Consider the following 14,314-nt stretch of genomic DNA (forward strand, 5'->3'; position numbering starts at 1 on the left):
TCTGCCCTGCTGCCGCAGGGTCTTGCTCTCAGTTAAGTGGCAACTATTCTTACTAGATAAGATGCTATCGCTCTCAGGAGTATATCTGCATTTTACTGAGGGATTCCAAATGGCTAAATCCTTATGACCCAGAGGAATAATCCTCTGTGGATAAGTTTCAGACATCATTACAAGTTCAGAGAGAGAGATTGCTTAGGGACAGGGAGCCCCAGCATGCACCTTCCCGCTACCGCTCATTGCCTGCCTGTTCTTATGGCTGGCCCTGAGATATTAGTCTACAAATACTAATTTGCCATTTTATAGAATAATTAGGCAACGGTGCAGTTTCCAAAGCTTGCTTAAACAAAAATGTCTTGTTAATGACTATAATATTTTCAAGGAGGCCCCTGGACACTTGCTGTTCTCCCCTAACACTATACTTTCTTATGCTAGTCCTTCTTTTCTATGCCCTTCTCTTTCTTGCCTGCTGTCCCTGACCCACAAAAGTCTTCATATAGATGCCGACCTATTTTCAGGTACCTGAAGCTCATATGACAACTACTTCCCCGAAGCCTTCCTGATCCCTCCAGCTAAAATGATACCTCTTCTAAATCGCTGTAACATTTTCTCTGTATCTCTTTTGATATGAAAACATTTTCTCTCCTTAGACTATAGTATACTAGTGGTAAGAGAATCGATTCCAGTATCAGAAAAGCCTGGCTTTAGACCTAGTTCTGCCAATTATCTTGACCTTGAGCAAATGATTTAACCATTCTGGGCCTCTGTTTTCCCATCTGTAAACTGACAACAATGATAGGAACTACCTCAAAAGGATTAAATGAAAGGATTAAATACAAGGATACAGATAAAGTGTTCATCAGAGAGTAAGCTCTCTATTCTTTCCCCTACTGCACCTGAATGGAAAAAGTTTTTGCGCTCTGTTTTATATAAAGGCTGTTTAGCCTCCCTGAAAAGGGGCAAGGGAAACAGTATAAAGGAACGAAGGTTTGAAGCCTTCAACTAGACAGTTGGGCTGGAAAGGAAACAAGATGGCACTGAGGAGTGAAACGAGACGCAGCCAGGGGAAAGTAGGGGCCAGACCACCAAAAACTTCTGGGGTAAACTTAAGGGGATTGACTTTGCCACGAAAGACAGGAAACTGCTAAAAGTTTTTAAGCAGAAGAGTGATATAATTTGGCCAGCAATCATGAGGCTTTTACAGAGAAACATACTTTCAAAATGGTAATAAACCGAAGCATATAAAAACCTGTTTACATGATAAAAAACTGACTTCTATGTAGCAGCTGATTGTATTGGCTGAACTAACCTGAGCTTCTTGTCTTAGGATAGCACCTTGTTTATTAGGAAATCTACATGCCTACACCCACTACAAAAAAGTAGTTTCAATAATGTAAAGTAGGGGGGCGCCTGGGTGGCTCAGTCGGTTAAGCGTCCGACTTCGGCTCAGGTCATGATCTCGTGGTCCGTGAGTTTGAGCCCCGCGTCGGGCTCTGTGCTGACAGCTCAGAGCCTGGAGCCTGTTTCAGATTCTGTGTCTCCCTCTCTCTGATCCTCCCCCGTTCATGCTCTGTCTCTCTCTGTCTCAAAAATAAATAAACATTAAAAAAAAAATTAAAAAAAAAATAATGTAAAGTAGGCAAAGCATGATGTGAAAGAGCAAATTTCATGCTTTATTCAAAGTTTTTAATATCTTAATTTTGTGAAAAATCAATTTCTCAATCAGATCTCTGAAGCAACTCAGATATTAATATTAGGAGCAAGTGATTCAGATTCCTAAATTAACACAATCAATTGACTATCTGAATCTCTTCAGATAAAAATGGTTATGAAGCAGAAATTTTTTTTTCTTTTTTTTTTTTTTCTAGAAGTGGGGTTTCAAACTGTCTACAGTACATGAAGTGAACTGGATACATGGAAATTACCCACATAATTAGATGAGCCTAAAAGTCAAATAAAATAAACCAGATTATAATACCCACTAAGTGGCTTAATTACCTGATTACCTTAATAAAAGTAATAGGCTAATTCCTAAGATCTATTGCTTAGAAAACCTTTAGGCAATTTAAATTTCTTAGGGATTGAAAGTTCAAAACCTAACTGAACAAAAATTATAAATTTCATCATCCACCTGACATCAAAAAAAAAAAAAAGCTATTGAGAAGAAGGGACAAAAATGTACAAGCAAAATATGAGAATAAAGCAATTTTAAAAAGTCAATTTACATAATATATCACAAAGCCAGAAAAAATACAATTTGTTAAATGTTTTCCATATGTTATATTTTTCAATCCTTATAACCACCTTGTGACATAGATTCTATTTCCTCATTTTATACATAAAGATTCTGAAACTTAGGGAATTTAAATAACTTGACAAAGCTCATATAGCTACTATGAGGCTGACATTATGAGCGTCTGGAATGGTTTTTCTTTCTGAAAAATTTCAGCACTCAATTCCCATCGTATCTAATCCAGATGAACATTTGGAGAATGTTAGAGCAGATAAAGTCCTTAGTATTCATTTAATTCCTTATTTTACCAAAGAGGAAACTGGCCTGAAGAGACTGACTGACTAGTTCAAGGACATACAGAACTAAAACTAAAAACCATATCTCCTTTTCAGAATTCACTGAACCTCACTGCGATATTTTTGTTAAGCTAAACAGATAGATATGTTGGCACACTGCACTTAATTCAACCTAACCCAACTAAAATCTGGGTATTTTTCCAGTGACAGACTGTCCAAATCTCACCACTGAAGATGAACTAGGTTGGGCTTGGCTGAAATACTCGTCAAGTAGCCACTGGATTCCAGGAAGCCAATTATTAGGGGGCAGGAATTTCTATTCGAGATAGGCCAGAACATCAAGCACTAGAGGGAAAAGCCAACTGACAGCCAGTTAGGGTGATCAGAGGTCCAAAAACCTGAGTGACCAAGTACAAACAAAGTCTAAAAGGCCACAGACAGGTTCAAGGTCCCAGAGATAGGATTAGAGCAAAAGCAAATTAGAAATGAGAGGTGGGGTGGACTGGCTTCCTGGATGAGTGCTTGCGTAACTGTTTCATAGGGCAGCAGAGGTGGGTCTAGAGTGGGTTCGGGAAGCCTTGGGAAAAGGGGAAGGATAAGCACATAGTAAAGAGGCACACTGAAGCATCATTCTCTGAAGAGAGTTCTCCTCTATATAAAAGCAGCCTGGTTTACAGGAAGGACCAGCTTTTGAACAAATGATTATATAAAAATTCATATTTATCGTATAAATAATTTAAGGGAGGAGAATAGTCCTGTCTATTCAATATTTTAACATTATCCAGTTTTCAAATGAGAAAACTAGGGCACAGGGAATGTGGTTATTCATTTAAAGTTCTCAAGTTCATTATTACAAAATATATGAAGCCAGGTCTTCTAAGCCTACCATTTCCATATTTATTGTCCGTCATGATAAAGTCAAACCAAGGGTGATCCCCTGGAAGCTATAATTCGACTTCTGCAAAATAAGCATATGCCAAAATATTCTCGTCCACCACCCCAAGTGACAAAGACTTCGGCCAATTTGTCAACATTCCAAATTGTCTTGAAAATTTACTGTAGAGGTCTAAGTATCATATAAGACCTAGAGCATCATGCTTAATGCTTTTAATTCTTATTTTACATATGTAGTCAAACTCCTTTTAACAAATAACACACAGATGAACACACAGATAATTGTATTTAATAAAGACAGCTTACCTTTAAGTCACTTCCTGGTAGCGTGCCTACTCCATCTTTCCAGTCCATAACACTGAATACATCAAATTCTTGACCACTTGTGCTAGAGGCAGATTCAGTCATGATTTATTTTGGAACCTGGAAGGGGGAAAAAGGCAGATCATTAAATACTGTACGTAAAAATCAGTTTTTATTTTAGTGGTCACTGCTTTGGTTTCCCTTAATTACATAATTGTCTTGATCACAATATCCCATATCCATAGATCTAGAATTAAGTGCTTCGAAAATATCACTAACATTTTTTCTAGTACAATCCCTGGTAAATTTATGTATTTTTTAAAATATTTACTTTGAGAAAGACAGAGTGTGCATGCGCACATGAGCAGGGGAGGGGCAGAGACAAGGAGAGAGAGAATCTAAGCCGGCTCCGTGCTGTCAGTGCACAGCCAATCACGGGGATCAATCATGCCAATCGTGGGAACATGACCTGAGCCGAAATCAAGAGTCACTTAACTGAGCCACCCAAGCACCCTCTAATCCCTGGTAAATTAAAGAGGAAAGAATATACCTAAAATTTGTAAAGTGTCAATGTTTCTATTCTTAAAAAAGGAATTCACCTTTTCATAGCACATTCACTTAAAACAAAAAGTCATGATATATATCAACAGAATTTCTTGCCCACTAAGTAGGGGGTTTTGTTGTTGTTGTTTGAAGATATTGATGACAGAGTGGGTATGGATAAAGGACAAGACATTAAATGTTAATAAGCAAAATGAAACCTTTTTGATGATAAAAAAGAACAAGAAAATTCCAGTCCATTAGGACTATCATCTATGCTAATTTGTCAGTTAAGTTTGTTGTGTCAATTCAACAAATACATGGTATGATTGACTCTCAGTAAATTGATTTTTTGAATTCAGTTGAGATATCCACCAATTTGAGGTTCTGGAAAATAGGAAAACAGTCTTAAAATATACACCAAACACTAATAATAAGGCTATGTTAAGAAAACCAAGTCAACTAGCTAAACTGTGATAATCTGTTTTTCATTTTTCTAAACTGCAAAACAGTTTTCCATAATCATATTGTTAGTAATTGTATTGAGACTGTTATCCTGAGACTGTTGTCTATGTGGTATGGGATAAAAGTAGTAATTATGTTGGTGTCATTGATAAGCAATGGAAGATGGATTAAAGTCCTAAATTTGATGCATTTTTAAACTTTTTTTTTTTTTTTTTTTAGGGGCACCTGGGTGGTTCAGTTGGTTAAGCATCTGACTTCGGCTCAGATCATGATCTCATGGTTCATGGGTTCGAGCCCTGCATCAGGCTCTGTGCCAACAGCTCAGATCCTAGAGCCTGCTTTGGATTCTGTGTCTCCCTCTTTATGCCCCTCCCCCCCTCACACTCTGTCTCTATCTCTCAAAACTGAATAAACATTAAAACAAATTTTTTTACAGATTTTTGGACACAAGTGGTGGAGGAACAGAGAGAGATGGAGACTGAGGCTCCGAAGCAGGCTCTGTGCTGAGAGCTGAGACCCGATGTGGAGCTCAAGCTCACAAACCATGAGATCATGACCTGAGCCAAAGCTGGACCCTTAACCAATTGAGCCACCCAGGTGTCCCTAAATTTTAATCTTTTAATGCATTTTAATCTTAAAAAAAATTGCATATTTTCTAGCCTTGCCCACTGACAGAATCTAGAAACAACCACCAATCAACAGTGATGAGCAGCCAAGTGCTCAGACTGTGGCCTCTAAATACCACTTCTCTGAGGTCTTCCCAGAGAAGGGGCTGATTTCTGTTCAGTGGCAGGAAATGTGCAAGATGAGTCTGGAACTTCTTGTCAAAAAAAAAAAAAAAAAAAAAAAAAAAGCAAGGAAGCTATCAAAGACAACAGAGATCATATCAAAAGAACTTAGAAACCAATCTCAAGAGGCTCCTGCTGGCCAAAGAATAGTAGCTGCATGAATTGAAACACATCAAATAAGTTTAAATCTAAGAGTTCATACTGACATTGAAAACAAACCAACAAACCAAGAACACCTACTGATCACCTTTTAAGACTACACAGGAACCAACTCATTATCTGGAAAAAGAAACAAGGATTTATCCTGTCTATATTGCATGAGATCCATGAAACTGTATTCCAGGGTAACGCAAATCAATGGCAAGAGGAAGTTTCAGTTTAGAAAGAATTCCTGCTAATAAATAAAAAAGGAATGACAGAACTGAAACATTACCATTTTCAATCCTTGATACATTAATGGCTGCAGGCAATGGCTATCAATGACTACTAAGAATACAAACCCAACACCATCTAGGAAGTAGTCTTGCCATGAAAAAACAAAATCAAACCTAATCTGATCAAGTCCATTTGCAGGAAATACCTGAGACAAAGGAACACGTAAAAATCACACCATAAAAATATACAAAATGGGGCACATGGGTGGCTCAGTCAGTAAAGCATCCGACTTTGGCTCAGGTCATGATCTCATGGTTCGTGAGTTCCAGCCCCATGTCAGGCTCTGTGCGGACAGCTCAGAGCCTGGAGCCTGCTTCCAATTCTGTGTCTCCCTCTCTCTTTGCCCCTCCTCCCACTTGCACTCCCTCTCTCGCTCTCAAAAATAAACAAACAATTTTTTTTTTTTTTTAATATAAGAAGTAAAATTCAGACTGTCAGAAACTCTTCAGCAACATTCCTCAAAGTGTGGTCCACAGACCCTGGGAAGACCTGAGACCTTTTCAAAAGGTCCAAGAAGTCAGAATCATTTTCATAAAAATACTAACACATTATTTGCCTTCTGCGCTATGCTGACATCTGCGCGGATGGTACAAAAGCAACAGTGGGTAAAACTGCTGGAGTAGCGGCTCCCAAGTAGGCAGCAGTCACTGCAGCCTTTACCGCCAGGTACTGATGGTAAACAAATGCTGGTTTCGCTAAACAGCATCCTTGATGAAGCAAAATAGTAACTTTCATTAAGTCTGGATATTTGAATACGTATCTTTTTAACATTCTGTGTGGTGAAATAGAAAGCACCCATAAAGCGCTCTGGTGCGTCAGAGTACCAAGGGAAAGCACCTGTGAACTGTCTGAGATGCAAGTTGAACAAGCTGCTTTTTTCACGGAGCGCATTTTTATTTAACAAACTACGTTTCTTCGGGTTTGGCTATTTGGCAAATATTTTGTCAAGAACAAACGAAGCGAGCCTGTTGACATCAAGGAAAACACTGACAGCATTTGTTGCTGAAGATCCATTTGAACATTCAAGGGATAATCATGATTCCGGAAAACGTGTATCTACCACCATGAGCCTGAGAGCTTCCCAGTAGCTACATATTTTCTAAGAAGATGGGTGGTGATATTGATGAGAGGGATTTTTTAAATATTTTATATTTGACCTATGTCAACATCTGGGAGATTTGCATAATTCAGTGATGCAGTACTTTCCAAATAACCAATGCTTGATGTCACAAAATTATGCATAAGTAAAGCATCCAATCAAAGTACGTGACAGACCGATGGATTTTAATATAACACAGTATGAAAAGTTCATTGTTAGGGTTTCAGACTGCCCACTGCAACTTACCTTTAAGACACTACCACTTGTCAACTTTTGGTGTAGTATCATAGAAGAATGTCCACCATTAAATGAAAAAAAATACTCCTCCCCTTTTCCAAACTCACATCTGTGTGAAGCAGATTTTCTTCACACACTTCAACCAAAACAACATACTGCAACAGACTGAATGCAGGAGCAGATATGAAAATCCAGCTCTCTTCTATTAAGCCAGGCATTAAAGAGATTTGCAAAAATGTAAAACAGTGCCATTTCTCTCATTTTTTAATTTTGGAAACTATGATTACATTTCATTTAAATTGTGCAGACACATGTTAATATAATGAGTCTGCTACTGTTATTTTGAAAAGTAAATACATAGTTTAAATTATCTATTTTAATTTTGAATACAGTAGATATTAATAGATATAACCCATACAAACAACAGCTCCTTGGGGTTTTCAATCATTCTTAAGAGTGTCAAGGAGACTTGAGACCAAAGAGTATGAGAGCCACTGCTGTGTAGGATAAAAACTGGCTTTTGGCCACATGGACACATATATGCACAGAAGGCACAGAGTAAAACAAACAAACAAACAAACAAACCAACAAACAAATAGATGGAAGAGGAAATCTAAAATTTAGATTAAGGTATTTAAAAGACATTAATAAATCACAATATCATAATTCATAGATCTGTTTGGACCCTGATTTAAACTTTTTTTTTTTTTAATTTTTAGGTTTTGAGAGAGAGAGAGAGGGAGATAGAGAGAGAGAGAGAGAGAGAGAGACCGCGCACATGTGCATGCGGGAGGGGGGCAGAGGGAGAGAGAGGGAGAAGCTGAAGTAGGCTCCATGCTCAGTGTGGAACCCAACCAATGCCACAACCCTGGGATCATGACCTGAGCTGAAATGAAGAGTCAGATGCTCAACCAACTAAGCCGCCCAGGCATCCCTAACCTATTTTTTAAAGAAGAAAATGATGGTTAGACAGGAAGGGAAGGCTAAATGCCAGTGGCTATTTGATGATATACAAAAATGCTGCTTTTTCTAGAGGGATGATCACGGCATGCACTTTTAAAAGGGGACTTCATGCTTGTCAACTGAAACTGACAGATGGAATGATTAAGTTAGGAATTTGCCATAAATCAGTCAAGAGCGTGAAGTGGTAAAATAAAGAGGCAACGTGCTGGTAATTCTCAAGAAGTGTGAGGGACCCAGTTTATTATACTACATCTTACTTCTGTGTGTGCTTGCAAAATTCCATAAAAGAAATACATTTTAAGGGCAGTCTCTTTAGATATAGAATATACATTTATTTTTAAATGGTCAATAGAAAAAAAAAAATAAACCTGTGTTTCTCTGAATTATAGCTATCTTTTGTTGAAGTTTATTAGACACCTCCATATTCTTTCTTCCTTTGTCCTCTTTAAATGAGCCAGTGTCAAATGTTATATATTAAGTCTATTTCTGATCATTTCAAAATTTATACAGTCTGAATTTGAAGACGCACTAGATTTCACTACCATTAGGACTTAATCCTTAAAAGAGGAACTAAGATGTGAAGGCTTGAAGGAGATTAATTTAAGAAATAGTGAATTAGTAAGTGAATTATGGCTTGTCCTTACGGTCTCTAGGACTCCTACCTCACTTGAGATCAGCAACAAAATTGACTTCCCTTGTAAGTGCTGTAGGAGGGGCAACTTTTTCTTGATAGACAGTAGAGAGACAGAATAATTTTTCCCTTGGTGGATAAACTGGGTAAAACCCATATGATCCATTGAAAAGTTTTACTGTTCTTTTTTAATTACAATAACATTTATTCACCAGGTACTCAGTGTCAGACATAATACGTATACTTTGTAATTTATTAATTCCATTTCACCTTCCAGAAAAGGATTCAAAGCACAATTTATATATACTATTTCATTTATTTCTGTCTCACAAAAAGATGGGTTCTATTATCCTTCCAGTATACGTTGAAGAAAGTGAGTTGCAGAGTTCAGTAATTCACCCAAAAGCATATTTGGTGGCATACCCAAGATCTGAACTCAGGTCAGTCTGATTCCAATCCTGGGCTTTTTTCCCCCAACCATTGTCCTGTCTTGTCTCAGTCTTATCCCTCTAAGAATCTGGCTAAACCAACTTTTCTCTATGTAACTACTCAGGCATGACAAATCCAGAAACCAGTTTACCAGGGTCAAAGTGCTTGATTTATGTATATCAGTGCAATGTGTATCCTTTCAATAAAATATTATCAAATACATGCGTATTAACAAATTGTCATTAAGACACGTATGCAACAGGAATCGAATTTCCCACCCAAAACACAAACGCATAAAATTCACAACAGCAAAATCCTGTCTGTGACTAGAAGGAGCAGAAAGAAGAAATAGGAAAGTTAGCACTGTACAAAACCTGCAGTAAATGCCCATGACACGTTTTTGGAAATACAAAACACTGGTAATGCTATACAGTGTACCTTGTGTATAAACACATATCTAAAATTTATTAAAAAACTGTTTCCCTTCATTGTTCTAAGGTTTGTGAATAGTTGTATAAAATATTTTAGCATAAGAATATTTACCATGTGGTCTTTCCCATTATCTGATTTTGAAGCAAAATGGCTACTTGCACTACCACAGGAAGTCTGAAAGGCTAGGCCAGATCAGGTATTTTTCTATCATCTCTTCATCAGACAGAACAGCCATCAACCAGCATGATTTTCACAGAAGCTGCTTCTTCATGACAGCCTAAGTCTCCCTCTCTGGTTTTCAGCCTCCATAAGCGTGCACACTTGCATATATACAGAGTCCTTTCACTGCAATTAGCTGGGTTCCTAAGAACGAAGTACATTTCTTAGAAGCACAGGTTTTATGTTTTCTTTGTCACCTGGCACTATTCCACAATCCCATATATAACTATATTCCACGGACCATAAAAAGCAGGTAGGTAACAGAGTCACTCACAGTGCAGGTCAGACAGCATTTCTCATTCTGCAGAAAATCTCATCCCAAATCTCTTGTTAACGATGCCGAGGTTTCCTAAGAAGTACCTTAAAAGTGCCCCATGAGGGATCCTCTGTGCTATCAGCCAAGATCTACCACTTTCCTCCCAATAACCTCTTCTAAATCCTAAGGATCTCCAGCCACTGCTGACGTCAAAAAGGACCACTCTGGAGTTCACATATCCAGCAAATACACCAATGCAGCTTTTGATTCCCACTAGCTTTCATATCATGGCCGGAAATGGCTAAAATCAAGGCTTCTGATGTCCAATGTGCTTCTGTGGACGCCCATTGTTAGGAGCCACCCATTGTTAGGAGCCACTGACTTTACTGAAGGCAGACACCATTACTGCTGGCACCTATTCAGATGTATTCTACTTCCAAAGCCCCCCTCTGTGAAACAGTTCACTGTCACTTTGACTCATTTTTATTACAATCTTCTTGCCCTAAGCCTCCAACAAAAGGGCTGGAAGACAGATTAAATGACATGCAACACTGTACTCAGAATTACCTTCTGTATCTTTCTCCTGCAGGATTCCTTGTCTCCAAACCAAAGCTGTGCAACTTGCCTTTCCCTTGGGACACTGTATCTAATGGATGAACTTCCTCAGTCTCTGGAATTCTCGGCCTACCATATAACACTAGTTTGCAAGAAACATCAGGCAGTGAGGAGATTAGTTAATATTTTCAAAAATTCTGTTATGAGAATATGGGGAACCAGGCCCCCTCATGTATTGATAGTGGCATTATAAATTAAAACAACCTCTCTGGAGATCAATTTCCAAGAACATATCCTCCAATTCAGTAGTTCTACTCACAGAAATTTATTCTATAGATACTCACATGGGTCTGTTTGTAATGTTAAAATAACTGGAAAATAATCCAAAAGTCCATCGATTAAGGACAACTGTGGTACATCAATACAGTATATAATGCCATTAGAAAAAACAGTGAGGAAGCTCTTTACATTCTGATACAGAAAAAGCTCCATGACACTACTAATACTCTAATTTTGTGCAAGGTATAAAAACTGTGTGCTACCATTTCTTTTTTTCTTTATTTATTTTGAGAGAGAGAATGAGAGAGAAAGAGACAGAGAGAATGAGAGAGGAAGAGAGAACAAGAGAGTGAGTGAGAGAGACAGCGCATGTGCATGTACTTTGGGGAAAGGGCAGAGAGAGAGAGAGGGAGGGAAAGAGAGAGAGTCCCAAGCAGGCTCTGTACTTTCAGCACAGAGCCTGATGCCGGGCTCGATCTCACGAACCACAAGATCATGACGTGAGCCAAAATCAAATCAGACGCTTAACTAAGTGAGCCACCCGGGCACTCCTACCATTTCTATAAAACAAAAGGGGAGGTGTGTGTGTGTGTGTGTGTGTGTGTGTGTGTGTGTGTACATACATACATATACGTGTATATATATGCGTGTATATATACGTGTGCGTATTACTCGTATACGCATACGTTTTCTCTGTAAGGATTCCTCAAAAACTGCTAACAGTGGCTGCCTCCAGGAAGGAGCAATACTTTGCTGAAAAGCCTGCCATGGGAGGAAACTGTCTGGACATCCTTTCACACCTATTGACTGTTTAAATGTTTTTTAAAAGAAATAAATTAATGAAAAAATGTTTTAAAATCCTTTTCCAGGTTTATTGAGCATAGTCCACGTAATAAAAGGCATGTCTTCCCATGAAAATAGTTAGCTTGTTATTGCTGCCAACAACAGAAGCTTTAGCACAGAAGTCACTAAGGGAAGTCAACTTCCCCAAAGCTCTTGGGTAATTTAAATAGCAGGTATTTAACGATATATGCAAATGCACCAGCTCTACAGATGGATGAGAAGAGGAAGGATAGGGTTTGCTTCTCTACAATTCAGGTATCAGAAGTATACAGTAGATTCCTGGCATTCACAGACTATTTATGGTTTCTACCATTCCGGAGTAGCATCTGAAGTTCCCATGACATTTAGTAATTTGTCATTTTGCAAAGCCACAATTCTGAATGAGACATGCATAAAGCTGAGGGACGAGGACAAGCCCCTGGGTCAGCCAAGGTCCAGGTAGGCCCTTACTCACAGCCCTCAGTCTTACACTACGGCCACTGTGAATAAAGAGATAAAACTCTGTTTCTTGTTAAGAAATGAAACAAACACAATTAACTGCTAGTTGATTCTAGTGTTGATGACAGAATGAGGGGCGTATGGAAATGTTTATGAAAGTGATAGGCCCTAGCCACAAAATAGAAGTTTCAGATAAATTAAAGACTGAAATGTCAAATGTAATGATGACTCAGACACATTGTGTGAACAAAACTACCAAATGCTCCAAAAGGAAGTAAGTAGAAAAGATGTGTGAATTTGTTTCAATAAGTGCTCCAGACAGTACAAAAATTGCTCATCAAGCAAGATAAGTAGTTCAGGTCTAGAGAGATCATTTACATTTTTCAGTTATACTTTTGCAATCTGAAGGAAGGAATTGTATGTTACAATGATTTCTTTCAATTTGGGAATTGGCGATTGCCTTGGGATGTATTCTTCACAGACGTCAAGAATCTACCCTTATCTTATTTTGACAAGAGATAAACAGAGTTTGTGTGTCCTTCATAATCCCCCCTTCATACAATCCCTTCATTCATCTCTGCCCTGAGTGGATAAGGCGGTGGCTCTGAGTGAGGGGCTTGGACTCCCCCAGTGCTGAGCTCCTACAGCACCGGCAAGGTGATGAACCTACCTGGGGCTGAGATGAAGACAAGATTAACAGTCCTGAGAGATAAGCCACCCAATCTAGGATGCTCAAAATAAACTGAAAGAGTGGGCACTGCCTATAAACCAAAAGTCTCAATCGGCAGATAAGGTGGGAAATAAAGATTATGAAGAAAGGCAGCTACCTATAGCCAGGCCATTCCTGCTCAAACCACAGTTTCAAAATATTATTTCTAGAAGAATGGCTAGCTAATGTTCACTAAAAGCAGTTAAATTGTTTCAATAATGCTACAGTTGCTTTTTTTAGGGTTGTATTTTGTAGCCTTATAGTTAATAGGCACATTTTTCAAAAATAAGGCGTAGAGATGATATGGCTATGAACTGGAAGTGCTTATGAGGATAAACATCACCTCAAAAGCAGAATCGGATTAAAATTCTGTCAGATGACAGAACTGAGATATCAGCACCTGGTGTTGATCAGTTTGGGTTAACAGAGCAACCTATCTTCTGTAAAGAGTCAGGAATGTTAACCCTAAAATCATTACCGCGAACCAAACAAAAATGCAAACTATGCAGGAGAAACACAGCAAAGAGATACAGAGCAACGTGTATCGGTGAGAAAAGTCCATCTAACGCCTTGCTGCTAAGATGCCCATTTTCATACCATCAACTGAAGCTGGCTTTTTGTTTACTTTGTAGAAGTCATCAGTCGCTAACCAAATGCTCTATCTGGCACACTGTGACCTACAAAAAGTCCTAATATCATTATTCGGTAACATCACCTAAAAAGCTGCTCTCCACTGCTACACGCCTTCTTAATGCGGCTTAGGAAACTGCTTTGAGCCTCCCTAACCCCACCTACCCAGCTCCTCGTCACCCTTTCACAGGTGCTCATCAAATACGTCATGGATCATTCTTAACACCTGCCATCTTCTCACCAGTCCCCCCTTCTATCCCTCAGCCTTTCCTCAATCACTTCCCTCCCTTCCTCCGCTTCCTTTCACTTGGCAAAATCTGGTAATTACCTAAGGGTAGCTTCTGAGCAGTTCATCTCTGGAAGTCTCAATTCCCCCACCTATAAAGTGTGGGGAATGGAGGAGCCTTTCTGAAGTGGGCACGGGTGGGGATTCCACGAGATACATCAGGTAATACCTTAGCATACTGCCTACCAATCAATAAACTGTTGGCTTTTTATTATAATTATCTGGTTTAACAATTATTTGAGTTCATGAAAGCTGCTCAAGTGACCTTAAAAAAAGCTAGAATTTCGTTTCTTTCATTGAATTTTATTTCTATACTAGCTCTTACGGTAGAGCACTTACTCAAAATCTGCATCACAA

General features: G+C 38.7%; 1 protein-coding gene across 11 annotated transcripts in view; it reads right to left on the minus strand.

The window, feature by feature from the left end:
* Positions 1-14,314, minus strand: part of L3MBTL3 (L3MBTL histone methyl-lysine binding protein 3) — a 127,507-nt gene that overhangs the window by 99,085 nt on the left and 14,108 nt on the right. For all 11 annotated transcript variants that reach the window (XM_019420634.2, XM_019420630.2, XM_019420631.2 and 8 more), the window contains one exon: positions 3,727-3,843. In XM_019420634.2, coding sequence (XP_019276179.1) covers positions 3,727-3,828 — 102 coding nt within the window. In that variant the 5' untranslated portion in view covers positions 3,829-3,843. The remainder of the gene's footprint in view (positions 1-3,726; positions 3,844-14,314) is intronic.

Source organism: Panthera pardus, unplaced genomic scaffold (genome assembly GCF_024362965.1).
Source record: "Panthera pardus isolate Hobbes unplaced genomic scaffold, ASM2436296v1 HiC_scaffold_17, whole genome shotgun sequence".
Lineage (NCBI taxonomy): Eukaryota > Metazoa > Chordata > Mammalia > Carnivora > Felidae > Panthera > Panthera pardus.